The sequence below is a fragment of the Lampetra planeri genome, chromosome 46 (assembly GCF_965212315.1).
Source record: "Lampetra planeri chromosome 46, kcLamPlan1.2.h2, whole genome shotgun sequence".
Taxonomy (NCBI): Eukaryota; Metazoa; Chordata; class Hyperoartia; order Petromyzontiformes; family Petromyzontidae; genus Lampetra; species Lampetra planeri.
The window spans coordinates 7,725,487-7,753,336 of NC_136152.1; the positions used below are offsets into that span (position 1 = coordinate 7,725,487).

Consider the following 27,850-nt stretch of genomic DNA (forward strand, 5'->3'; position numbering starts at 1 on the left):
GCCACTGTGTGTCCCCATGTGTCACCGTGCGTCGACCTGTCTGCCCGTGAGTTCCTTCGATCCTGTGCGTCCTCATGCATCACGCGCTTCTCCCTGTCTCACCGTCCGTTTCCATTATGTTACCATGCATCAGGGGCGTCTCCCTGTCTCTCCATGCGTCCCCGTGCATCATTGTGCGTGTACCTGTCTCCCTGTGTCCCCGCGTGTCCCATTGCGTCTCCATGCGTCTAACTGTCTCCGCGTGCGTCTCCGTGCGTCTCCGTGCGTCTCCGTGCGTCTCACTGTCTCCCCGTGCATCCACGTCGGTAGTTGCGACGCAGTGCCTGGAGACGGCGTTTGGGGTGACTGCGGCGGACTCGCACCTCGCCGTGTCGCGACCGCTGCTCGACATCTTCGTGGAGGCGACGCAAGACGAGCCCGTGAGTCCCCCACAGCCCCCCAGGGAGCCTTCGTGTGCAGTGAGCAGTGAGACAACCACCCACCCGCCTGCTGAGCAAACATCTGGTGCCCAACGAGGTGGCACTGAAAGTAGCAATCCGATGAAGGCTGTGACATCACAGAGACTAAGTGATTAAAATTGATTCCTGTGCCCACAATAGTTGAATTGAATTGTGGATATTATAATCTTATGATTATGAGAATAAAGTATTTCAAATTTAATCGACAAAAAAATATTTAGAATTGAATTGTGACGCCTGGATGGTGACAATGCATTGGCTCGCTCTTCTCGTGGATTGCTCCGTGCCTATTTTCTGGTGACTCATCTGTGCAGCTGAGTGAGCCGCTATCCCGGCGGATGTGTTGGGTTTTCTCAGGGCAACCTGGCTTCCCCCCCCCACACCTCACTCAGTTTATTATCATTTCCCTAAGAGGGATCTTGGTGGTCATCGCGAAGCCGCCCCAGCACCCCTGCTGTCCCCCGCCCACCCCTGGTCAAGGCCTGTGATATCATCAATAGGCCAGGACTCGGGGCTCTTTGTGCTTTCAGGGTCATTGGTCCTCTTCCTGCAATCATTAAAGACCTTCATGATTGTGGGTGGGCCCCAGGTAAAGCTGCGTGGATGGGAGTCGGAGCAATTTAATGTTCACGTTGGGGTGCACCTGCCTGGGTATTTTTTATGTTATAAAATACTCAACCACCTCCACTTTACATGAATAATGGGGCAGCTGTGCAGAGAGTGGAAACGTTTCTGTACCTGGGGAGCATACTTATGACCAGCTCCAGTTTGGCAGCGGAGGTCTCGCTCGGAATCAGTCGAGGAGCAGTGTCTTTTCATCGGCTGCATAACGCTGTGGAAACTACCTGGCCCTATCGCTCCATCCGAAGCTTGCAAACCCCCCAACGTCATCAACAAGCCCTCGCCACTACCCAAACCAGCCCAACCTCGTGGCCTGATGAAGAAGAAGGGGGCAAGTTCCATAAAGGAAAGGGGCGGAGCTGAAAGAGGAAGGGGTGGGGCCTAATGAGTAAGGGGTGGGGCATAAAGACGGAGGAGGCGAGGCCTAAAGAGTCATACATAAAAAGTATTTGCTTAATGTTACGTCCATACTAATAAGCCTCGCCTCGTTCACCCGACGTTTGAGTGACACTAAACTTGGCTCCTCGTCTCAATCACAGTCATTTATCTCTGTGAAAAATCCTGCGCCTTACAAATTGCATTGTCTCCCCATTGTCATCTTGTTACCTGAGGGGATTGCTGCTCGTGATAATGACTACGATTTCTTTGATGGGTCCTGGATGCAGAAAACAGTCCACGTTGTCGGAGAAGGCCACGTTTACAAAGCGGAGATCCTTTTTGCCATTATTGCTGCTGAAGCAAGTGGCAATCGCCGGTGTGTTGGCTGCGTGTTAATGCCGTGAGTTCCGCTCTTTGACCCTCGGCTCCCCCCACCCTTGCCCCCCTCCCCCACCGGCTCAGGCATCAAATCCACCCCTCAGTCAAGAGAAGGCCCTCCCCGACTGCACGGTGTCAGAAGAAGATAGAACTCGCGCTGACAAATACAAGAACGAGGGTGACCGCTCACAACACGCCACTAGGACTTGTTGAAGTCACTATGAAGCATTAATATTCACTTTCACAATCTTTACCAGCAATATGTAGCGTTGCCTTAATGCTCTTGTTTTCGCTCATTGATAATTATACATGTAATTTGGGGCGCTACGGTGGAGAGATGTTAACTGCCTCGCCTGGTATGCAGGAGGTCGTGGGTTCGATCTCGATCCTTACGCCTGCTGTATGTTTGGAGTTTGCGTGTTCTCCCCGTGGATTTTTCTCTGGGTCCTCCGGTTTTTTCCCTCCACATTTAGAATCAACATCACGCATTTTAGAGTATTTGGCTGCTATAAATGTCCACATGCTAAGCCACTTCGTTGAGCTATCATTTGTGACCAGGTCGCTTCTGAAAAATAGCTCATAGCTCAGTGGGCCTTACCTGGTAAAATAAAAAGTCAGTAGTTTTTTAATTGAGTACCTGTGGTGCTCTCACCTTTCTTTTAGTGCAGCGCTATCCTAAATGCGCTGTGTTTCACAGGGGGATGCCGTCTGCCGTGTTGCTGTGTGGTTTTACCGCTTTAACACTTTGAAAGTCGCTTTATTTAATTTGGCAAATTTGAACCGTGACACCAGCACATGTGGCCGACTCTTTGTCGGATAACGTCAAAGGGAACTTTAACGTCCACTATGAAGCGGACTTTTGGGTAGTAAATATGCAGTATTAAGTGACGGCCGTGCATGTGAATGCATCGTGACGTCATGCCGTGCTGTGCCGTGTGCAGGGAACCAGTACATGCGCGAGGAGCGCTATTCCGAGGCCGTGGAGTGCTACACACACGCCATCGAGCTGCACCAGCAGAACGCCGTCTACTTCTGCAACCGGTGAACTAAACACACAGTTACACAGAACTACACACGCAGCTACAACAGCAACAACAACTACCGCCGTTCGCCACCAAGTGGTGGTGACGTCACCATGGCGCTTGCGCCTGACTAGGTGCACCCTGATGCCTTGTGAAGTGTCGAAGGCCCCTAGCAGGAGGTCACGGACAGACCCAGGTGCCATGGGTTGACTGACTGAAATGACTGGCAGATGCACCACTTGTGCTCCCCAATTAGCCAACTTGCTGCGTTTTAGCCGCCAAGCGCTCCGCTCATTGCTGTGCGTGTCGCTCCTCTGCCCTCCATTGTTGCTGGAAGGCAACTTCCTTTAACTGCCCAGTAGCGTCCTTCATGAGCCTCCTCCATAGTGACCAATCTTGACTCTGCTTGTACCAGTCATTGGTTAATCCAATCATCCCCACATCCTTCTGTACCGCATCAGCCCATCTTCTCTAGCCCGTGCCGTGCCCATTTAGCCCCTTCTGGACATTCCCGCTACATGGCCCAGCCAGCGCAGCCTTGCCTACCATCGGAAATCACTGATGGGTCTGTGTCCAGATCTTTCAAAAATCTGTGAGCTCCTCACAGAAGGGCAGAATGGATCATAGGAAGGCCAGTCTGAATGTTTAAACATGACACATGTTCCTTTAAAGGGCTCCACAATGTGCAAGCGTAAAGAAGGGAGGGCATAACCATGACTGAGAAGACCCTGAGCTTCGTATGGAGCGATAAGCCAGGTAGTTTCCACAACATTGTGCAGCTGATGAAAAGACACTGCAGCTCGACTGATTCCGTGTGAGACCTCCGCTTCCAAACTGGAGCTGGTCATAAGCACACTGCCCAGGTACAGAAACGTTTCCACTCTCTCCACAACTGGCCCATTATTCATGTAGATCAGAGGTTGTTGAGTATTTTATAACATAAAATACCCAGGCAGGTGCTTTGTTTTTGCGTGATTGATGATAAGGCCCCATCTATTAGTATCATGCTCGGGTTCAGCAGTCACGTCTCCAACTTCTTCTCAGAGTGAGCAGCAATTGCCAGATCATCAACATCGTTGACCAATAGGGAGAACCTGAGTATCAATCAGTCTCCCATTGTATTTGTAGCAGATGGAAATTCTTCCACTACAGCTATGGAAAGTGTCTCGAACTACGTGGTCAAAGAAGATGTTTAAAACTATGTGGGCCAGAGGACATCCCTGTCGCACTCCAAGGTGAACAGAAATTTGCCCCTGACTCCCATACGCGCAGCTTTACCCGGGCCTGCTCACCATCATGAAGTGGGCAGATCAGCTCCACGGTAGGTCCTGTTGTCAAGGACATGGGACCCGTATTTTCCGCTCCCGTCACTATACTCACATCAGGTGCCTGGCTGGACAGTGCTTCTACCAGCTTCGACAACTGCGCACAGTCCGTCGTACTCTTAACTGTGGAGACTTCGAGGATGCCCGTCCAGGCATTCACCATCAGCCGCGTGGGCTACTGCAACAGCTTCTTCGGCTGTGCCAGCGCTGTTCACCTACGGCCACTCCAGTCCGTGTTAAATGCCGCAGCTCGCCTGATAGTGAGGAAACAGAAATTTGATCCGACCACGAGTTTGATACGTGATGAGCTTTACTGGCTACCTATTAAGTAAAGTATTGCATATAAAGTATGCCGACTCGTCTTCAAGAGTCTCTCCATCAGTCTGCTCCGTCCTATCTCGCCGATCAGTGCGTACCAGCTTGAACAGACCCAAATCGACACGATCCGCGGTTCGCGGCGTCCTGCTATGCCCGCGTGTAAACCTCTTGCGATATGGCCAGTGCAGTTTCGGGGTCAGAGTCTGAGCCAGTTCCGCAACAGTTGTTTCAGAGAGCCGCCTTCAACGTGTCATCAATGCGCATTCGTATTGTTCTGACTTGAATCTTGACCTAAAGCTTTCGTGACTGCAGGAATTCATATTATTTGGGTCTTTCGGTAAAAAAGTCACGTATATAGGTTCAAAGAAAATCACAAAAAACTACGACGCTTCGATCACAACACAAGCGGTCGTCATCAGGAGGAAAAAAGAGGGGGAAAGCTGCTGAGGCAGACGGTTTTTGCAAGTCTGCCTCCTGATGACGTTCGCTTGTGTTGTGATCGAAGCGTTGGAGTTTTTTGTGATCTTTGAACCTATATACGTGACTTTACCGAAAGACCCAAAGAATATGTTGTTGCTTACTTAGATGTTCTTGCATTGGACCCATCGTGCATCCATGATGTTGTGTGGATGCACCGATTCTGGAAACAACATGTTGGTGATTACAAGCCCATGGGCTGCACAGAAGACTAGCAGCCTCCTACCAATATTATTGAGCTGATCTGGCCCATGCCTTCCAATCACTCCGGCCTACATCATACCCACTCGGGCATTAAAGTCACTCAACAGGATTACTCTATCTCAAGGGAACACTATTGCCAGCACCTGTGACAAGAGGTCATAGAATGCATCTGACTTATCAGCCTTGCCTCCATCCCCCCACCGATCTTCACCTTCATTGGGGGCATAAGCCTCCCGTTGATGCGGTGGCGAGCTCACAATAGCCTGGGCCTCGCAGCTTTCCCACACTGACTTGCAAATACATACACCTGTGGTACGATCACACTGCTGCGCCCGCACGCATCACGCATTGCGCTCACACGCGCGTCCGTTCCCTCGCCTGTGCCATCGGACCCCCCCCCCCCGCTTTGCTCTCCCCTCCGCCACGACCCCGGGACGCGCGGCGGAGCAGGGCGGCCGCCTACAGCAAACTGAGCAACTACGTGGGCGCGGTGCAGGACTGCGAGCGCGCCATCGTTATCGACCCCAACTACAGCAAGGCCTACGGGCGCATGGGGTGAGCAGCACTGTGCCGTGCGCGCACACGTGCACACACACGCTGCACGCGTCCGCACGCGCGGGCCGTGCTGAACTCCCGCTGAGCCATGTCACCGCCCCCTACTGCGAAACCACTGCAGGCTCTACCCGTCTGTAAAACACAGCGCCTTCCTTCGTGGTAGCTTTACGCTCGCAAGAATCATACGAATAGCAAATGTGTGAATGATTTTGTGTTTTAATGGCTGCATCCCAGCAGCAAGCAGTTCTGTGATACCTTCTGTCACGGGCCTTACCTAATGCCCAGCGGTGCGCTGCCATGTGATACTGATGACAGGTGCCATTAGTGCCTTTAGTGCACAATCGGTACAAAGACAAAGCGATTAAAACCCAAGTCAGTTGGTCGGCAAGTGGTAAATAACCAGCCAGCTGGCTCAGCGGTGGAGCGAGCGGCTCGCAATTGGAAGTTTGCGAGTTTAAATCCTAGTTGGTGGGTCGTCTCAGCCCATCATGCCACCGGGGTCAATAAAATTTGTACCACATTCTGAGGAAGTTGGCTGCAGTTTTTTTTGTTCAGTAAATAGACTCGCCCCCCCCGCCACAGCAATGCGCAATTTCCACCCCTGACTCTCAAGGCTGTGAACGAGAGATAACCAATGAGAGCAGGAAAGCCCTGTGGCCCCTGACCGGTGGTCGTTGGCATTGCTGCGCGGTGCTGCGTGGCGGTGGTTCGTGTGGCGGCGCTGCTGTGACGATGATTGTCGGCGCGTGGCCGTGTGCGTGCCGCGCAGGCTCGCGCTCACCTCCCTGGGGAAGCACGAGGAGGCGGTGGAGTTTTACCGTCGAGCCGTTGAGCTCGATCCGGACAACGAGGGTTACCGAGGCAACCTGGAGCTCGCCGAAAGCAGAGGGAGGGAGGCCACGAGCCCGGTGCGCACGCACGCACCTACACACAGACATGCACCTACACACAGACATGCACCTACACACAGACACGCACTTCCACACACACACACACATGCACTTCCACACACGCACTTCCACACACGCACTTACACACACACGTGCCATGCACGCACCTCCACACACGCACCACCACACACGCACTTCCACACACACACGTGCCATGCACGCACCTCCACGGACACAAACTCCTCCACACACCACACACACACCACATACGTGCACCTCACGCACACATACCTCCACACACACGCACACACCTCCACGCAAAAAGAAAAAGATCCCCCGTATAGACTTAACAGACTGTAGGGGCAAGTGCTGTTAGCGAGCACACACGCACCTCCACACACGCACGCACCTCCACACACGCACGCACCTCCACACACGCACCTCCACACACACTTCCACACCCACACACAAACACGCACCTCCACACACCAATACCCGCTATTTGCCACTAAGTGATGGTGACATCACCACGGCGCCTGTGCCAGACCAGGTGCACTTTGAGGCCACGTGAAGTGTCGAAGGCTCGCTGACAGGAGGTCTCGGAACCAAATGCGGAGCCGGGATTTTCAAGTAGGGGGGGCAACCCCTCCAGCAATGAAAAATTATAGAAGTTGTTAGTAAGTCCCTTGCTCTTTAATCGATGCGTGTGCGGCGATGGCGCAGCCATCGATCGAGGGTCGAATTCGAACCGTGTGTGATCGGCATCGCGCTCGCTGAAGGTGAATGCCTTCAGGGAAGTCGTTTTGCCGTTACTTATTGCCAATTATGGACTCAGACTATTGTCCTATCATCTCATAGAGGCCCTGGCACGTAATAATATGCCACACAGTGGCAGTGGGGGTCGCAAAATGCCGATTTATTACAAATAAACCCCAATGATCCGATCGAAATCTCTAATTTCGATCGGATCATTGGGGGGGCACGTACCAACCCCCCCACTGGCTCCGCCAGTGCTCGGGACAGACCCAGGTGCCATGGGTTGGCTGACTGAGATGACTGGTAGATGCACCAGAAGTACCCCCACTCGTTGTTGTGAGCGTCGCTCCTCTGCCCTCCGTTGTTGCTGGAGGGCGACTGCCTCCAACTGCCCAGCAGCGTCCTTCACGAGCCTCCTCCACACACACACACACACCTCCACACAAACACACACACACCTCCACACAAACACACCTCTACACACACATGCATCCACATATATGCATGCATGCACACATACAAAGACATACAAGCATGCATGCGCACACAAGACAGACAGATCCCCTGTATACTCTTCAGCAGACTATTGGGGTAAGTGCTGTTAACGAGCACCTATAAAGGCCAAGACAACACACTTGGGGGTATGTGTTCAGCACCATGCCTGGCCCCCTTTGTCTTCCTAGTGGCCATGTTTATACATCGCCACGAGGGAGGCTTGGTTGACCAGGATCGGTTCAGATTCCCGCTCATGTCCAACTGGTGTTGGCCATGAGCGGGAATCGAACTCATACCTGCATGCATACGCATTTGTACGTGCAAAGACAAATCACCCCCGTATAGCCTGAACAGACTGTTGGGGCAAGTGCTGTTAGCGAGCACCCGTGAAGGCCAGATCGGCACACGAGGGGGTGGGTGGCCAGCACCACGCCCAGCCGCCTTTGTCTCGCTAGTGGCGATGTTTTTATGCACCGCACCAACTACTCATTTGAGGCTGAATTGACCTACGGGAGGGCCAGGACCGGTTCAGATAATCGTCACTGATGTTGGCCGTGAGTGGGAATCGAACTCGGGTTGCCAGGTTTGTAGCGCAGCACGCTAACTGCTACGCTACCGCTCCCCAATATACATGTACACACACACAGACAAGCATTAATGTACCCACATCTGCTTGCATGCTGGCATGCCTTTGTGTACGCACACACATACGTGCACTCACACTCGTCCACAGGATTCCTGACAATGAGCAACGTCACTGCCAAGTGTTTGATTTTATCGTGGGCTTCCTCTAGGTTTACCCAGCATAAAAAAATGAGCCAGTAGAGTGGTGTGATCGATGTTAGCACTGGGGAAACAAAGGTGGCCGCACGTAGTGCCGGCCCTACTACTGCAGCAGCCCTGTGTCTTGCTGGACTTAATAGGTTCTCATTTGGGGCGGCGACACGGCCCAGCTGTTTTGCGTTGACCACTTGTTGCAAAGTTTCTCGGTTCGAATCCGGCAAGCCGAACCTGGTTATTACGGCGGGTGTATGACCGTAAAAGATACTACTACGCATTGTCTGCTTCATAGCGGGCGATCAAAGGATCCCGTGATGTCATTCGTAAAGAGTACACCATTATGTACCGGCAAAACGTTGTAAATTTGTCGAATTTGGAACATTACCCGCAATTTGTGGAATCAAGATTCTACATAGCAACATCGCCCCCCACTGTGAGTCTACTGCAGCCTGTGTCTGTGAAACGCAGCCTTGCGCCGTAAGAACGATGGCGAAAATAAATTATCACCAATATTACAAATAGCCCTGTGTGGACACCTCAGTGATGGAAGTGTGCCTTCTCTCTCCGTGTGTGTATATGGTGTATGACTGTGTGTACATATTCTTGTTTGCATGTGTGCACACTGGCTTTTGTATACAGCAGAAACCCCTCTTAACGACGGTAATTGGTTCCACAAAAACGGTTGTTAAGTGATTTGGTCGTTACGTGAGTATAGGACATACACGTCAAAGGCTTAATTCGTTCCAATAGCATCAAAAGTTTCAAATTTTCACCTAAAAAACGTACTTTATTATATTTAAACAATAGACATTAATACATAAAGATACTAACAACATTATAAACATATAACGGTAAAAGAAATGTGCTTAATCAATGCATTAATTCATATTTACTGTACCTACAACAACCCGTCGTTAACAGGGGGATTGTCGGTAAGCGAATACATTGGGCTCTAAGGAGGCTTCTACACCACTATACACTACACTATACACTACACTATACATCAGAGGTGTGGATTCGAGTCATGTGACTTGGACTCGAGTCAGACTCGAGTCATGAATTTGATGACTTGCGACTCGACTTGGACTTGCATAACAATGACTTTGTCCCACCTATGAGATGTGGACTCGAGTCATGTGACTTGGACTCGAGTCAGACTCGAGTCATGAATTTGATGACTTGCGACTCGACTTGGACTTGCATAACAATGACTTTGTCCCACCTCTGCTATACACTACACTATACACTACACTATACACTACACTATACACTACACTATACACTACACCACTATACACTACACTATACACTACACTACTATACACTACACTATTATACACTACACTACTATACACTACACTATACACTACACTATACACTACACTATACACTACACCACTATACACTACACCACTATACACTACACCACTATACACTACACTATACACTACACTATACACTACACACTACACTATACACTACACTATACACTACACTATACACTACACACTACACTATACACTACACTATACACTACACCACTATACACTACACCACTATACACTACACCACTATACACTACACTATACACTACACTATACACTACACCACTATACACTACACTATACACTACACCACTATACACTACACTATACACTACACTATACACTACACTATACACTACTATACACTACACTATACACTACTATACACTACACTATACACTACACTATACACTACACCACTATACACTACACTATACACTACACTATACACTACACTATACACTACACTATACACTACACTATACACTACACCACTATACACTACACCACTATACACTACACTATACACTACACTATACACTACACTATACACTACTATACACTACACTATACACTACACTATACACTACACTATACACTACACTATACACTACACCACTATACACTACACTATACACTACACTATACACTACACTATACACTACACCACGATACACTACACTATACACTACATTATACACTACATTATACACTACACTATACACTACACCACTATACACTACACTATACACTACACTATACACTACACTATACACTACACTATACACTACACTATACACTACTATACACTACACTATACACTACACTACTATACACTACTATACACTACACTATACACTACACTACTATACACTACACTACTATACACTACACTACTATACACTACACTATACACTACACCACTATACACTACACCACTATACACTACACCACTATACACTACACTACTATACACTACACTATACACTACACCACTATACACTACACCACTATACACTACACTACTATAAACTACACTACTCTACACTACACTATACACTACACTATACACTACACCACTATACACTACACTACTATACACTACAGTACTATACACTACACTATTATACACTACACTATATACTACACCACTATACACTACACTACTATACACTACACTACTATACACCACTACTATACACTACACTATTATACACTACACTACTATACACTACACTATACACTACACTACTATACACTACACTATTATACACTACACTACTATACACTACACTATACACTACACCACTATACACTACACTACTATAGACTACACTACTATACACTACACTATTATACACTACACTACTATACACTACACTATTATACACTACACTATACACTACACCACTATACACTACTATACACTACACTACTATACACTACACTATTATACACTACACTATATACTACACCACTATACACTACACTACTATACACTACACTACTATACACTACACTACTATACACTACACTATTATACACTACACTACTATACACTACACTATACACTACACTATACACTACACCACTATACACTACACTACTATACACTACACTACTATACACTACACTATTATACACTACACTACTATACACTACACTATACAGTACACCACTATACACTACACTACTATACACTACACTACTATACACTACACTATTATACACTACACTACTATACACTACACTATACACTACACTATACACTACACCACTATACACTACACTACTATACACTACACTATACACTACACCACTATACACTACACTACTATACACTACACTATACACTACACCACTATACACTACACCACTATACACTACACTACACACTACACCACTATACACTACACTATTATACACTACACTATACACTACACCACTATACACTACACCACTATACACTACACTACTATACACTACACCACTATACACTACACTACTATACACTACACTATACACTACACCACTATACACTACACTACTATACACTACACTATACACTACACCACTATACACTACACTACTATACACTACACTATACACTACACCACTATACACTACACTACTATACACTACACTATACACTACGCCACTATACACTACACCACTATACACTACACTATACACTACACCACTATACACTACACTACTATACACTACACTATACACTACACCACTATACACTACACCACTATACACTACACTACTATACACTACACTATACACTACACCACTATACACTACACTACTATACACTACACTATACACTACACCACTATACACTACACCACTATACACTACACTACTATACACTACACTATACACTACACTACTATACACTACACTATACACTACACCACTATACACTACACTATACACTACACTACTATACACTATACTATACACTACACCACTATACACTACACTACTATACACTACACCACTATACACTACACTACTATACACTACACTACTATGCACTACACTACTATACACTACACCACTATATACTACACTACTATACACTACACTATACACTACACTACTATACACTACACTACTATACACTACACTATTATACACTACACTATACACTACACCACTATACACTACACCACTATACACTACACTACTATACACTACACCACTATACACTACACTATACACTACACCACTATACACTACACACTACACTATACACTACACTATACACTACACTATACACTACACACTACACTATACACTACACTATACACTACACTATACACTACACCACTATACACTACACTACTATACACTACACTATACACTACACTATACACTACACCACTATACACTACACCACTATACACTACACCACTATACACTACACCACTATACACTACACTACTATACACTACACTACTATACACTACACCACTATACACTACACCACTATACACTACACCACTATACACTACACCACTATACACTACACTACTATACACTACACTATACACTACACCACTATACACTACACTACTATACACTACACTACTATACACTACACTATACACTACACCACTATACACTACACCACTATACACTACACTACTATACACTACACTACTATACACCACACTATACACTACACTACTATACACTACACTACTATACACTACACTATACACTACACCACTATACACTACACCACTATACAATACACTACTATACACTACACTACTATACACTACACTATACACTACACCACTATACACTACACTACTATACACTATACACTACACCACTATACACTACACTACTACACACTACACTACTACACACTACACCACTATACACTACACTACTATACACTACACCACTATACACTACACTACTATACACTACACTACTATACACTACACTACTATACACTACACCACTATACACTACACCACTATACACTACACTATACACTACACCACTATACACTACACCACTATACACTACACTACTATACACTACACTATTATACACTACACTACTATACACTACACTACTATACACTACACTACTATACACTACGCTACTATACACTACACCACTATACACTACACTACTATACACTACACTACTATACACTACACTACTATACACTACACCACTATACACTACACTATACACTACACTACTATACACTACACCACTATACACTACACTACTATACACTACACTACTATACACTACACTATTATACACTACACTACTATACACTACACTACTATACACTACACTATTATACACTACACTACTATACACTACACTATACACTACACTATACACTACACACTACACTGTACACTACGCTACTGTACATGTGAAATGACGCCGACGACTGTGTACTGGGAGCCTCTTTGTGTAGATGCAGTAACAATGGCAGGCCCGGGCTTCGTTCTTCCTCTTGGAGCTCGTCCCTTCCCCTCGAGCCCTCCCCTCTTAGCCTTCTCGAGCCCCCCCCCCTCTCCAACTTGCCCTCACTCAGTCTGTTTGTTCGCAGCCAATCCGTGTCCCTTTCCTCCAACGCTTGCCAACCGTCATCTCCGGGCTCAACTCTGTGTCCCACTTTCTCCTCTGTGAAATCCTTCAACCTCTTCAAACCCCGCCTCCCGACCAATCATCGTGGAGCCTCTTTCCACCAATAGGAGGCCTTCGCCTACTTTTTGAATTACAATTTGGCTGCACATTGGCTTGGCGTGAGTGTCTCTTACGTTCGGTCATTACATATGTATACTCACTTTCGTGAATCTGCGTCTGTGCAAATACGTTTTCCCTGTCTATATTTGGCATAAAGTTGACGCCTCAGTGAATGTACGCAAGGAAAGCGGCGTTCAGTCACAGCAATTGCAGGGCTTTCACCGTCACAAAAGAAAGGAGGATCAGGACATTCTGAGCTCCTAGGGTTTGTCACTAAGCAATAATAATCTCAACTTGGAACGCGCTGCGTAATAATTCGCTTGCTCTCGAAGAGAGAGAGAGAGAACGACTCGGAGGAGCCGCAGGCGAGTAAGCAGGGCAGCAGCCAGGCACGAAGCTGGAGCCACATTCACCACGCACCCACCCCCCAAGCTCCACAGTCCTCTATATATGAAGGTGTTTCAGCCAATTCCTGATTGTTTGTTTGGGAGAAAACCAGAGCACCCGGCGAGAACCCACGCGTGCAAGGGGCGGTGCTCGATCCCTTACTATTGGAATGGGTGGAGACGACATTTGCTGTGCCGCCTTCTCCTGGCGAGCCAGGGTATGGCACGTGGGAAGGGAGTTTGACAACATGAATGTGATCCGCCAACCCCGCTGCCTCTGCGGTGCTGGATTGCAGGCGTTCGCCATCGCAGCCCTGGACTCAGCCCATCGTGACTGAAACGTCGTGTCGCTTTTGCACGTTCACATGCACCTATATACATTCACACACACACACGCGTGCAGAGAAACACGTAAACATACACCGCGTGCACGCGTACCCCTGTAGGTGTCGCCACTGGCGGGGGGGGTGCCCAGTCGGGGCTCTCTTCGTCTTTGAGTGCGTATTTTGTGTGCGCGTTGTCACAACAGAATGCCACGCCGCCCGGAGGCTTCGACCTCGCTGGGATCCTCAACAACCCGGGATTCATGGCCATGGTAGGCGGCGCCGTGACGGCGACCTCGTGGTTCACACAAGCGGCGTGTCGCTCGCGCGACATCCCAAGCTCCACGCATTCCCGCGCCAGTTTGTTCCCGAACGTTGACCGCCGCAGCGCCACCAAACGGTCGAGGCGTCGTCTTTGCGCCACAGCGAGTGCCGGCAGCGTTTCGGGGGCCGTGTTTAGCGCGTGGGAAGGCGGGCGACGTCTCTCATTGTGGTGATCGCTGCTGTGTGTGCGTGCGTGTGTGCAGGCGGCCAACATGATGCAGAATCCACAATTGCAGCAGATGTGAGTGGCACTGCGGGTGTGCTTGCACGCTTGCAAACGTGCATGGACACACGCATGGACCTGCGATACACACGCGATGGACACGCGATGGACACAGCCTATTGTGGCAGAGAGTAATGGGTAACACATTTAAAATTAATAGATGGATAGTCCATTTTGAATATAAAATTAACAGGAAGTCAGTCTCTCGACAACATAAAAGGTAATTTTTAACCATCGGCTCGACGGCCTTCTGGACCAATGTTTTCTGAGGGCATTTCTTTGAACATGTAAAGTGTGGATTGGTTTAGACTTTCAGGGTCTCATCAGTAGTCACGCCCATTGAAACAACTGCTGCTGCAATTGCCAGATGTTAAGGCAAAGAGCACTGGGTCCCGATCAGCACAACCAGAAAAATTATACAAAACCATTTGCTTCCCGTGGTGGACAATAATTTGTCGTAAAGTATACGTCCAGTAGAGGTGCTAATCGTTCAAACGTTTGTTAAACGTTAGCAAAGTCTCAAACTTTTTGGGTTTTCCTTTACGTTTAGAACTTAGTCAGAACTATGCCACCTCCAGCGCCACCGGGAGGTCGTGGTGAGCAGTGCACGTACACGCACAGTCGGTGACCACGCGTCGCTCCGTGGAGCCCTCTCTCTCTATAGCTCTGCCTTCTTTCCATTTCTCTCTTTCAATTTTTGTCCGTTTTGCTTTATTTCATTCCGTTTTTATCTCTCGCTTGCTGCAAAGGTTTGCGGTTCGAATCTGGCCTTAATGCTGCGGCTGTATTAGCCATGAAACGGAATGCACCATCCGCTTTCACAGTGAACGTTAAAGATCCTGTGACATCATTCAGAGAAGAAGAGTAGGCTATTGTGTACCAGTGTCATGGTCCATAATTGCCAATTTTGGAAATGCAGGTGAAAATTACGGAATGGGAACCTGCGTAGCAATAAGTCATTCCCTGCTGCAACAACTTAGCAGAACCACCTTGCAAAATAGTCTTGAGACTCGGTGAGGCTTTCCTGGGTAAACGACGTGTACTTATAATGATAAGTATACCAACTTGCAGGGCTCAATTGGTGACCAATCGCTCCACTCTGCTCGATCGAGGCAGCTCACCACGAAGCCTGTGAATGTTTCTGTGGTCTCGAGCCTTTTTACAACTCCCCTTGCAACACCGGGGTTTGTCCCGCAACTCCAAATCATCGAGTTTTCAATCAGCCTCTCACTCACGAGACTGTCCCTACATCCTTTGTCTTCGAGTCTGCACCACCGAGTGATGAACCGTGACGGTGGTGGTGGTGGTGGTTGTTGTCGTTGCTCAGGATGTCGGGGATGATGTCAGGAGGCTTCTCTGGAGGCGTCCCGGGTGTGGGAACCGGTGGCATCAACGACATGGCCGGCCTAATCCAAGCGTACGTGCGCAGCTTCCACGGCTGAAGCACGCCTCCCCTCGGCTGCCTCGGCCTTCAATAATGGACGGGCGCTTAAGTGATGCGGTCATCACTTTCTCTAGGCTGACTCGGCCTAACGCTAGTTCCAGACTCAACTTAGACTTGCTCAGCACAGGCCCCTAAACGCCAATCAGCCAGCAACAAGCAGCACCCTCAATGTCGTAATAGATAGTAGTGTAACACCTTTGTTGAATTGACCACGATTATTATAAGAGTTTGCAAATTGAGATGATATCAGGGAATTCCAAAGTTGAGCAGTGGGAGGGGAGATGCAGAAAGAGAAGTGAGGTGACCTGCACTGTGGTGAGTGGATAGTTGAGGTGGATGGGTGAGTGAGTGGGTGCTAGTGTTGTTGTGACCTGTAGTGTGGTGGTTGAACAGTGTCTGGTGGTAGACCAAGTCATCGGCGTGGGTGGAGCAATTGATGAGTAAAGCTCACAGAAACCGTAACCATGGTAGTAGCGATAGAAGAGTAATAAGGAGAGGTGGCTGACCGTCGGCGTGCTAGTGACTGGGACGCCATGGTGGCGAGATGTTAACTACCTCACCTGGTATACAGGAGGTCGTGGGTTCGATTCGAACGGTGACGCCTGTATATTTCGAGTTTGCATGTCTATTCCCCCATGGTCACGTAGTTTTCTCCGGGTCCTCCAGTTTTTCCCTCCACATTTAGAATGAATGTACGTTTAGAGTATTTGGTTGCTATAAATGTCCACGTGATAAGCCACTTCGTTGAGCTACCATTGTGGCCAGGTCGCTTCTGAAATAGAGCTGCGTAGTTCAGTGGGCCTTAACCTAGTAAAATAAAGTGCTGGATCATCTTCGGCCCAGAACTTGGAATTCTAAAGTCGGCATGAACGTGACCGCGTGACAGAGGGCAGCAGTTCGCGCAGACGATGCAGCAGGAGAACCCGGAGCTCATCGAGCAGCTGAGGAGCCAGATCCGTAGCCGGCCGGCCAGCGCGAGCCACGACGACCTCCCACCTCCCTACCAGCCCCCGCCCCCGCCCCCACCACAGCCGCCCAGGTAAGAGGGCAGAGGTCACTCGGGGTGACCTCGCAGAGATCTGTTGACGTAGACGCATGCTTTGAAGGTGCGCGTGCTGTTTTAATAGATGCCGATAAGAGTGAATGAATGCTAGGTAAGACCACAACTAAAAACCAAAATATAAACGAATCAACACATCTTTATATGGCATCGCGCCCTTCAAGATAAATTGTCACAAGGCGCTTCACAATTAACGCGCTTGTGCTGGAATGAATAAAGCAACATGAACAGTCGATAATTATAAAGCAATATAAATGATGAACATATTCAATACACAGATCAATTTAAATGCATTACAATGCAGGTTAAGCGCATGACAATGTGATCGATGGGTTATAGAAGTTTGTGCAGTCGGGTTCTACAAAGTGCAACAGCCGATTCCATAATTCGGGGGTCCGAGAGCCGAACACTCGGCCACCTGTGCTTAATTTTTTGAGGGGATCTTGGTGAGGAATTCTCCGTCCCGTGATCACTGGAGCTATCCAGGGATCTATAGAATTCAAATATTTAAAATTGAAAGGTCCCAACCACGCAATGCTCAGTAAGTAATGAGCATACTTCAAAAATCTACCCTAAACCTTACAGGAAGCCAATGTAGGGCTGCCAATGTGTGTTGTGTGCTTATGGCTTCTGCTTCCTCTTAAGACTCGCTCACTTATAACTGGAAATACTGGAAAACAGAGCAACTGTAAAGCAAGCCAGGGCACGGCGCACTCCACGCTTCACTGCGTTACAGACCTGGGTGCCAGTGAGATGATGATGATGCCCGGGATTTGTTGGTATGAGCGGTATGGACCAATGTGGACTGGTACCCACTGGATTGAAACGAAGGATTTTAATCCCTCGCCTCCGTTGGGATTCTGTGGCTCGAAGCTGTTGGTGGCAGCATGTCAACTTTGTTTCTCTTTTCTTCCACAGCTCTTGAACGTCCGTGACCTCCCTCTACCCACTACCCTACCCCCCCTCCATGACTACAAGCCCCCCTCCCTCGCCACGCACCAGCCCAATCATCGACTCTCCCTGGATAGTCCCATCCAGACAAATTGGCCAATAAAAATAAACGAAATGGCACGTAAAATGATTGCTTTTCTTCAGTCTCGGTGACCTGTTGACCTCCTGGCGTGACCCCGCGACTTCTTGATGCGCCTGCATCCTGGGGCTGGGGTTGCTGTGTGACGGCGAGTGATATGGCTGGTGAATCACGCGCAAACAAAACAAAATAACTCTTTGACGACCTTTGATGTGCCAGGGCCAGGTGGACACTTGCAGGTGAACATCTGACCTCCATGGCGAGCTTGTGTGTTGCGTGCTCGAGTGAGTGTGCGTACGTTGTGTGTGTGTTTGTACGTTGTGTGTGTGTACGTTGTGTGTGTGTGTGTACGTTGTGTGTGTGTGTGTACGTTGTGTGTGTGTGTGTACGTTGTGTGTATCTACTTTGCTTGTGTGTGTGTACGTTGTGTGTATCTACTTTGCTTGTGTGTGTGTACGTCGTGTGTGTGCGTCATGTGTGTCTGGCCAGCTGGGTGTTCAGTCAGTCTTTGCTGGGAATACCCTAGCTGCTACCGTAGGTGCACACCACGTGATTTCTATCTTGCGCCTGGTGAGTCGGTCCTGCCGGCAGCTGCCAACGCCGAACCCCGGGCGGCGGTGAACTAATCGGGCAAACTCAGTATCTGAGTTGGGTCTGTGGAACCCTTGGTGGGGGAAATACCATCAGAAGGTCTCCTCAGACCATCCACTGCATCCAGCATCATCTCCAGCCGTCTCGACATAGTCTTGCCACTGGATACAGATGAGTTTGGACGAGAGAGTGAGGTCGAAGCTGCGCAACTCTCCCTCAAAGTGACACCACTTAATATTGGTGCTCGGGATGTGCGCACACTTATGGACCCGGCTGGACCAAACAGACCTGAGAGACGCACAGCTCTTGTAGGCAGAGAATTTGCCAGATACAACATTCACGTTGCCGCCCTGAGTGAGACCCGGCAAGCTGGCAGGGGACAGACGGCAGAAGTTGGAGCCAGTTTCACCTTCTTTTGGAGTCGGTGTGGAGAAGGGGAGAGATGCATCGCTGGTGTTGGTTTTGCAGCAAAATCTAACCTGGTCAACCAACTGTCAACCAACTGTCAAGCTTACCCAGCGGTATCAACGACCGTTTGATGACCCTGAAGCTCCATCTACCAGGAAAAAGGCAGGTCACCATCATCAGTGCCTATGCGCCAACCATGACTAACCCGGATGAGGTAAAAAAACTAGTTTTGCACTGGCCTGGAGACTGCAATTGCTGCTGTACCCAGCAAAGAGAAACTAATTCTCGGCGACTTCATTGCCAGAGTTGGAACTGACCATCAGTCATGGAATGGGATCATTAGGGTGCACATGGCGTTGGCAAATGCAACAGCAATGGCCTTTTGCTACTGGGATGCAACAACGGTCAAAACATTGGCACTCGATTGACTATGTCGTCAGGAGGAGAGACAGGCGTGACGTCCAAGTGTCAAAGGCCATGTGCGGTGCAGAATGCTGGACAGACCACAGACTAGATGTTGAGCTTATCTCCAAGCTCAACATCCTGATCAAACCTAGAAGTCCACAAGGCAAAACAAAATGTTAAGTGACTCAACATCTCCCAGCTGAAACAGGAGAGCATCCAGCAGTGCTTTGCTGAATCCCGAGACCACCGCTTGGAGTCCCTAAGGCCTGACTGAAGAGGCTGAGGCACTCGGCAGCGCTTCAAATAGTCGGTGCTACCACACGCAAACACCAAGACTTATTCGACTATACAGAGATTCAGGCACTCCTTGATGTGAAACATTGCCTGAACAAATCCTACCTGAATGATAGCAGCTCAGAGTCCAAGAAAACTGCATTTCTCAACATCCACAGAACTGTCCAGCTCTAGCTTAGACCTATGCAGAATGCTTGGCTCAGTCAGAAAGTAGAGGAGATACAATCATATGCCGGCAGCAACAACACAACGGGTTTCTACGATGCACTCAAGTCAGTTTATGGTCCACAACCCTCAGGAATCTCACCTCTCCTGTGTGCAGACGGAGCCACACTGCTCACAGAGAAAAGACAAATTCCTTGGCAGATGGGCCGAACACTTCAATTCAGTCCTCAATCAGCCTTCATCCATAAATAAAGACGCGATCAAAAGGCTGCCTCAAGTTGAAATTAACCTGTCACTTGCATATCCACCCACTGTAGAGGAAACTAAAAAAGCCATCAGTCTCCTGTTATCGGGAAAAGCTCCGGGAGCTGACGCCATATCAGCGGAAGTCTACAAGGTGGTAGGGCCTCGTTTGGTTGAGAAGCTTACCGGCCTCTTCCAGTCATTATGGAGACAAGGAGCTGTCCCTTAGGAGTTAAAGGATGCGTGGATTATCCACCTGTACAAGAGGAAGGGCAATCGCCAAGCCTGTGACAATCACAGAGGTCTATCCTTGCTGTCCATTGCAGGAAAAATCTTTGCAAGAATCCTGAATCGTCTTAACAGAACACCAAGACCAAGGCCGGCTGCCTGAGAGCCAGTGTGGCTTAATAAAAAGCCATCGAACCAGTGACATAGTGTTTGCAGCCCACCAACTCCAAGAAAAATGCCAAGAGCAAAACTCCGATCTATACCTCACCTTTGTCGACTTGAGAAAGGATTTCGACACCATCAGCTGCGAGTGCCTCTGGAAGATTATAGTAAAGTTTATATGCCCAGACAAATGTATCACCATGATGCGACAGTTGCGTGATGGCATAAAGGCTAAGTGTGTGCAAGATCACCAAGGGTCCTCTGAACAGTTTTTAGTCACAAATGTAGTGAAGCAAGGCTGTGTTCTAGCACTAGCCCTCTTCAGCATGATGTTCACCGCCATGCTGCTAGATGCCTTCCCAAATGAACACACTGGGATCCGCTTCATCTACCACTTTGACAGGGACGCTGTTCAACTTGCGGAGGATGCAAGCCAAGACAAAGGTGGAGGAGGTGACTTCGCGACCTTTTGTTTGCAGATGACTGCGCGCTGGCTGCTGGCTCGCATGCCGACCTGCAGACCCTCATGGACCAGTTCTCAGCTGCATGTGACAACTTCGGCCTCACACTCGGTACAAAGAAGACTGAAGTTGTAGACCAACCTGCCCCCAGTAATCCTTGTGGACCCAACCATCTGTGAAAGATCAGAAACTTGTCAGCTGTCGACAAGTTCACCTACATTGGTAGCGCTCTGTCACATGCTGTTCACATTGATGATCAACATCAGGCTGTCTGCGAGATTCAGTGTGGGAAAGGAAAGGCATCAAGTTGGCCACTGAACTGAAGGTTTACCAGGCAGTCATACTGCCAACTCTTATAGGTGCGAAACCTGACGCCACCATTCCAGGAAACTCGATCACTTTCACCTCAACTGTGTGAGGAAGCTGCTGAGGATCAGCGGCAGGACAGAATCCCAGACCCTGAAGTCCTCAGAGGTGCTGACATGCCGAGCATTCCCACGCACCTGATGAAAACGCAGCCCGGATGGGCCGTCCGTGTGACCAGGATGCCTGCCACTCGTCTCCCAAGGCAGATATTCTTTGGAGAGCTGAAGAAATTGAAGCGAGCACACACGGTGGGCCGAAAGAAACACTTCAAAGACACTGAAGGCCTCCCTCAAGAGCTTTAACATGGATCAAGTCATGGGAAATCCTTGCTAAAATTCGTCTGACCTGGCGAAATCTCATCTGGCATGGTGCTACCACCTCTGAAACCAGCAGAACCAAAAATGCCATGGTGAGGAGATAACAGCACAAGACCCGTATCAAGAGACCCGTCCCCCAGCAGCAGGCTGCTACCAACATATCATGTCCAGTGTGCCACGGAGTGTCCCGGGCTCATGTTGGCCTCTTCAGCCATCTACGCTGTCACCGTACCCCAGACTCATCCCAATGAAGCATGTCATGGTCATCAACAATCTTTGATGGACGAATATGGAAGGAAAGGAAGGTGTACGTTGTGTGTGTGTGTCCGTCATGTTTGTGTGTCGATGCGCGTATGTACCTTGTGTGTACATTGTGTGTACGGTGTGTTTGTTTTACGTTGTGTGTACGGTGTATGTTTGGAGCGATGATGAAGCGGCTGTCGCACTGCGCTACGATCCCAGCAAGTGGACACGCACACTTTGTACCTTCGGAAAGTGGCATCCGAGTGGTCTGAGCCTCCTCCCCAAGGTCACCACATCCTCCCCAAGGTCGCCGCCACATCCTATGCGGAGTCGTTTACTCGCTCTGGGAAGTCCAAGCAATTCGGCGAAGGCTTGGTTCCAACCAGCCTCTCGTGCTGGGTAAGCACATGGAGGTGCTCGCTAACGCCACATCCTACGAGACTAAATGGGGGGAGCTTTTTATCTGTGTGTATCTGCCATTGTGATTGCCAGGGGGTCTACGGTCGTGTATGGACCTATGTTGTGGTGACCGGTTCGTGCTACGCTGCACTTATCCCAGCCACACTGGTTCGAGTCTCGCCACGCACCTCATCACCGTTACTGCCAATTGGTGTCCCAATGCCCTGTCCTGATGCTGTTTGCGTGGTCACCAAACAGCTGGGATTTGAGAGACAAACGCGCTGCCAATGTTTTCCCCGCCGCCACACCAAGTCCAAATGGACACTCGCAAACAGCGCTGCTCCTCGGCTCTCGTGGCGAGGCTCCGAGGGAGACCCCCACACTGCGCGTCTGCAACGTTGAGCTGCGTGCGCGGTGTTTGTGTGCAGCGATCACGAGCCGCCGAGTGATTTCAGGGCTGGACATCACGACAACGTCCATCGCGAGCCGCTACGTGGCGAGCCATCGGCGTGAACACCATCACCCCTGCGTCGGTCGTATTCAGTCGCATTCATCCAACGTGAAAATCACTTCGCTTGTGCGTACGGGGCGAGTCTGGCTGTCGGTCGTAACGTGCGAGCCAGCGTCTTGCTCTCTCGGTGGGCGTCTTGTGTGAGGCGAGCAGAGCCTCGTCCCGCACCTGGAGAGGAGTCGTGATGTACAGAGACATGTTTTGTAACTGTACAGGAGACGACGCAAACCGCAGACGGCTGCGTCCCCCACTGCTCGCGATGCGGTTGAGGCTGCGAAGTGCCGCGGTGATGATCTTAATGTGGATGTGCTGGCATGAATAAAGGCGCTTTGAATATTTAACAAAATAACCTCAATTTCTTCCGTGAGCGACGATCGTAAATGTGAATTTAGGCACGGCACTTTCCCCACCATTAAGGTGGAGTTGCCGAAACAAACGAACGCGTTATTCGCTTGGGTCGGTGCCTCAAAACACAGCCGTCGACTGGCACTCCTGAAATCGTGGCGTTCCTCCATGCCGTTCGGTTTGTTGGAGTCACGATGTGTTTGCTGCAACCTGACCGTGCGTGGCTTTGGATTGGACACGCTGTGGTCCCCGTGAGAGTTGTGAGCACGCTGCTGTTGGCCGCACACCCCAGGCTCATGTAACACACAGGACATGACACACACAGGACACACAGGACACGTCACACAGGACACACAGGACACGACACAGGACACGACACACAGGACATGACACACACAGGACACACAGGACACGCCACACAGGACACACAGGACACGACACACAGGACACGACACACGACACACAGGACACGACACACGACACAACACACACGACACACAGGACACACACGACACACAGGACACACAGGACACGACACACAGGACACGCCACACAGGACACACAGGACACGACACAGGACACGACACACAGGACACGACACGACACACAGGACACGACACACACGACACGACACACAGGACACACAGGACACAGGCCATGACACACAGGACACGACACACAGGACACACACGACACACAGGACATGACACAGACGACACACAGGACACACACGACACACAGGACACACAGGACAGGACACACAGGACACGACACACAGGACACGACACACAGGACACACAGGACACGACACACAGGACATGACACAGGACACACACGACACACAGGACACGACACACACGACACACAGGACACACGACACGACACACAGGACACACAGGACACGACACACAGGACACACAGGACACGACACACAGGACACGACACACACGACACACAGGACATGACACACAGGACACAGGACATGACACACGACACAGGACACGACACACAGGACACGACACACACGACACGACACACATGACACACAGGACACACGACACAGGACACACAGGACACGACACACAGGACACACACGACACAGGACACACAGGACACGACACACAGGACACAGGACACGACACACACGACACACAGGACACGACACACGACACACACGACACACGACACAGGACACAGGACACGACACACACGACACACAGGACACGACACACAGGACACGACACACGACACACACGACACAGGACACACAGGACACGACACACAGGACACACAGGACACGACACACAGGACACGACACATAGGACACGACACACAGGACACACATGACACACAGGACACGACACAGGACACGACACACACGACAAACAGGACACGACACACAGGACACACAGGACACGACACACAGGACACAGGACACGACACACAGGACACACAGGACATGACACAGGACACACAGGACACGACACACAGGACACAGGACACGACACACAGGACACGACACACACGACACACAGGACACGACACACACGACACAGGACATGACACACAGGACACGACACACAGGACACACAGGACACGACACACAGGACACACAGGACACGACACACACGACACACAGGACACGACACACACGACACACACGACACAGGACACACAGGACACGACACACACGACACACAGGACACGACACACAGGACACACAGGACACGACACACGACACACAGGACACACACGACACAGGACACACAGGACACGACACACACGACACACAGGACACGACACACAGGACACGACACACACGACACAGGACACACAGGACACGACACACACGACACACAGGACACGACACACACGACACAGGACACGACACACAGGACACGACACGACACACAGGACACACACGACACACACGACACACAGGACACGACACACACGACACACAGGACACGACACACAGGACACACAGGACATGACACACACGACACACAGGACACGGCACACACGACACGACACACAGGACACACAGGACACGACACACACGACACGACACACACGACACACAGGACACACACGACACAGGACACAGGACACGACACACAGGACACGACACACACGACACACAGGACACGACACACAGGACACGACACACACGACACACAGGACACGACACAGGACACGACACAGGACACGACACACGACACACAGGACACGACACACACGACACGACACACACGACACAGGACACACAGGACACGACACACACGACACACAGGACACGACACACACGACACACACGACACGACACACACGACACAGGACACACAGGACACGACACACAGGACACGACACACAGGACACGACACACGACACACAGGACACGACACACAGGACACACAGGACACGACACACACGACACACAGGACACGACACACACGACACACAGGACACGACACACAGGACACGACACACAGGACACGACACACAGGACACACAGGACACGACACACACGACACACAGGACACGACACACAGGACACGACACACAGGACACAGGACACGACACACGACACACAGGACACGACACACACGACACACAGGACACGACACACAGGACACGACACACACGACACACAGGACACAGGACACGACACACACAGGACACGACACACGACACACAGGACACGATACACAGGACACACAGGACACGACACACACGACACACAGGGCACGACACACAGGACACGACACACAGGACACGACACACAGGACACGACACACAAAACAGGATCCCGGTCACTCGTTTGCAGCCATCTGGATTTTTATTTTTTGCCTGCTGTCAAAACGACACACACGACACGACACACACGACACACACGACACAGGACACACAGGACACGACACACAGGACACGACACATACGACACACAGGACACGACACACACAACACACACGACACACAGGACACGACACACAGGACACACAGGACACGACACACACGACACACAGGACACGACACACACGACACAGGACACGACACACAGGACACGACACACACGACACGACACACACGACACACACGACACAGGACACACAGGACACGACACACACGACACACAGGACACGATACACACGACACGACACACACGACACAGGACACACAGGACACGACACACAGGACACGACACACAGGACATGACACACACGACACACAGGACATGACACACAGGACACACAGGACACGACACACAGGACACGACACACACGACACACAGGACACGACACACAGGACACACAGGACACGACACACAGGACACACAGGACACGACACACAGGACACGACACACACGACACACAGGACACGACACACAGGACATGACACACACGACACACAGGACACACAGGACATGACACACACGACACACAGGACACGACACACAGGACACGACACACACGACACACAGGACACGACACACACGACACACAGGACACGACACACAGGACACACAGGACACGACACACACGACACACAGGACACGACACACAGGACACGACACACAGGACACACAGGACACGACACACGACACACAGGACACGACACACACGACACACAGGACACGACACACAGGACACGACACACACGACACACAGGACACAGGACACGACACACACGACACACAGGAC

The 27,850-nt window shown here is 49.7% G+C and overlaps 1 protein-coding gene across 1 annotated transcript in view; it reads left to right on the forward strand.

The window, feature by feature from the left end:
• The window catches only part of SGTA (small glutamine rich tetratricopeptide repeat co-chaperone alpha), a 37,891-nt gene extending 13,741 nt beyond the window's left edge, over window positions 1-24,150 (forward strand). Inside the window, exons 3-12 of the mRNA XM_078615282.1 lie at window positions 310-419; window positions 1,920-2,013; window positions 2,777-2,876; window positions 5,632-5,736; window positions 6,506-6,644; window positions 15,137-15,202; window positions 15,458-15,495; window positions 16,805-16,894; window positions 17,808-17,960; window positions 18,900-24,150. Coding sequence (XP_078471408.1) covers window positions 310-419; window positions 1,920-2,013; window positions 2,777-2,876; window positions 5,632-5,736; window positions 6,506-6,644; window positions 15,137-15,202; window positions 15,458-15,495; window positions 16,805-16,894; window positions 17,808-17,960; window positions 18,900-18,906 — 902 coding nt within the window. The 3' untranslated portion in view covers window positions 18,907-24,150. The remainder of the gene's footprint in view (window positions 1-309; window positions 420-1,919; window positions 2,014-2,776; window positions 2,877-5,631; window positions 5,737-6,505; window positions 6,645-15,136; window positions 15,203-15,457; window positions 15,496-16,804; window positions 16,895-17,807; window positions 17,961-18,899) is intronic.
• Window positions 24,151-27,850: the final 3,700 nt, after the last annotated feature.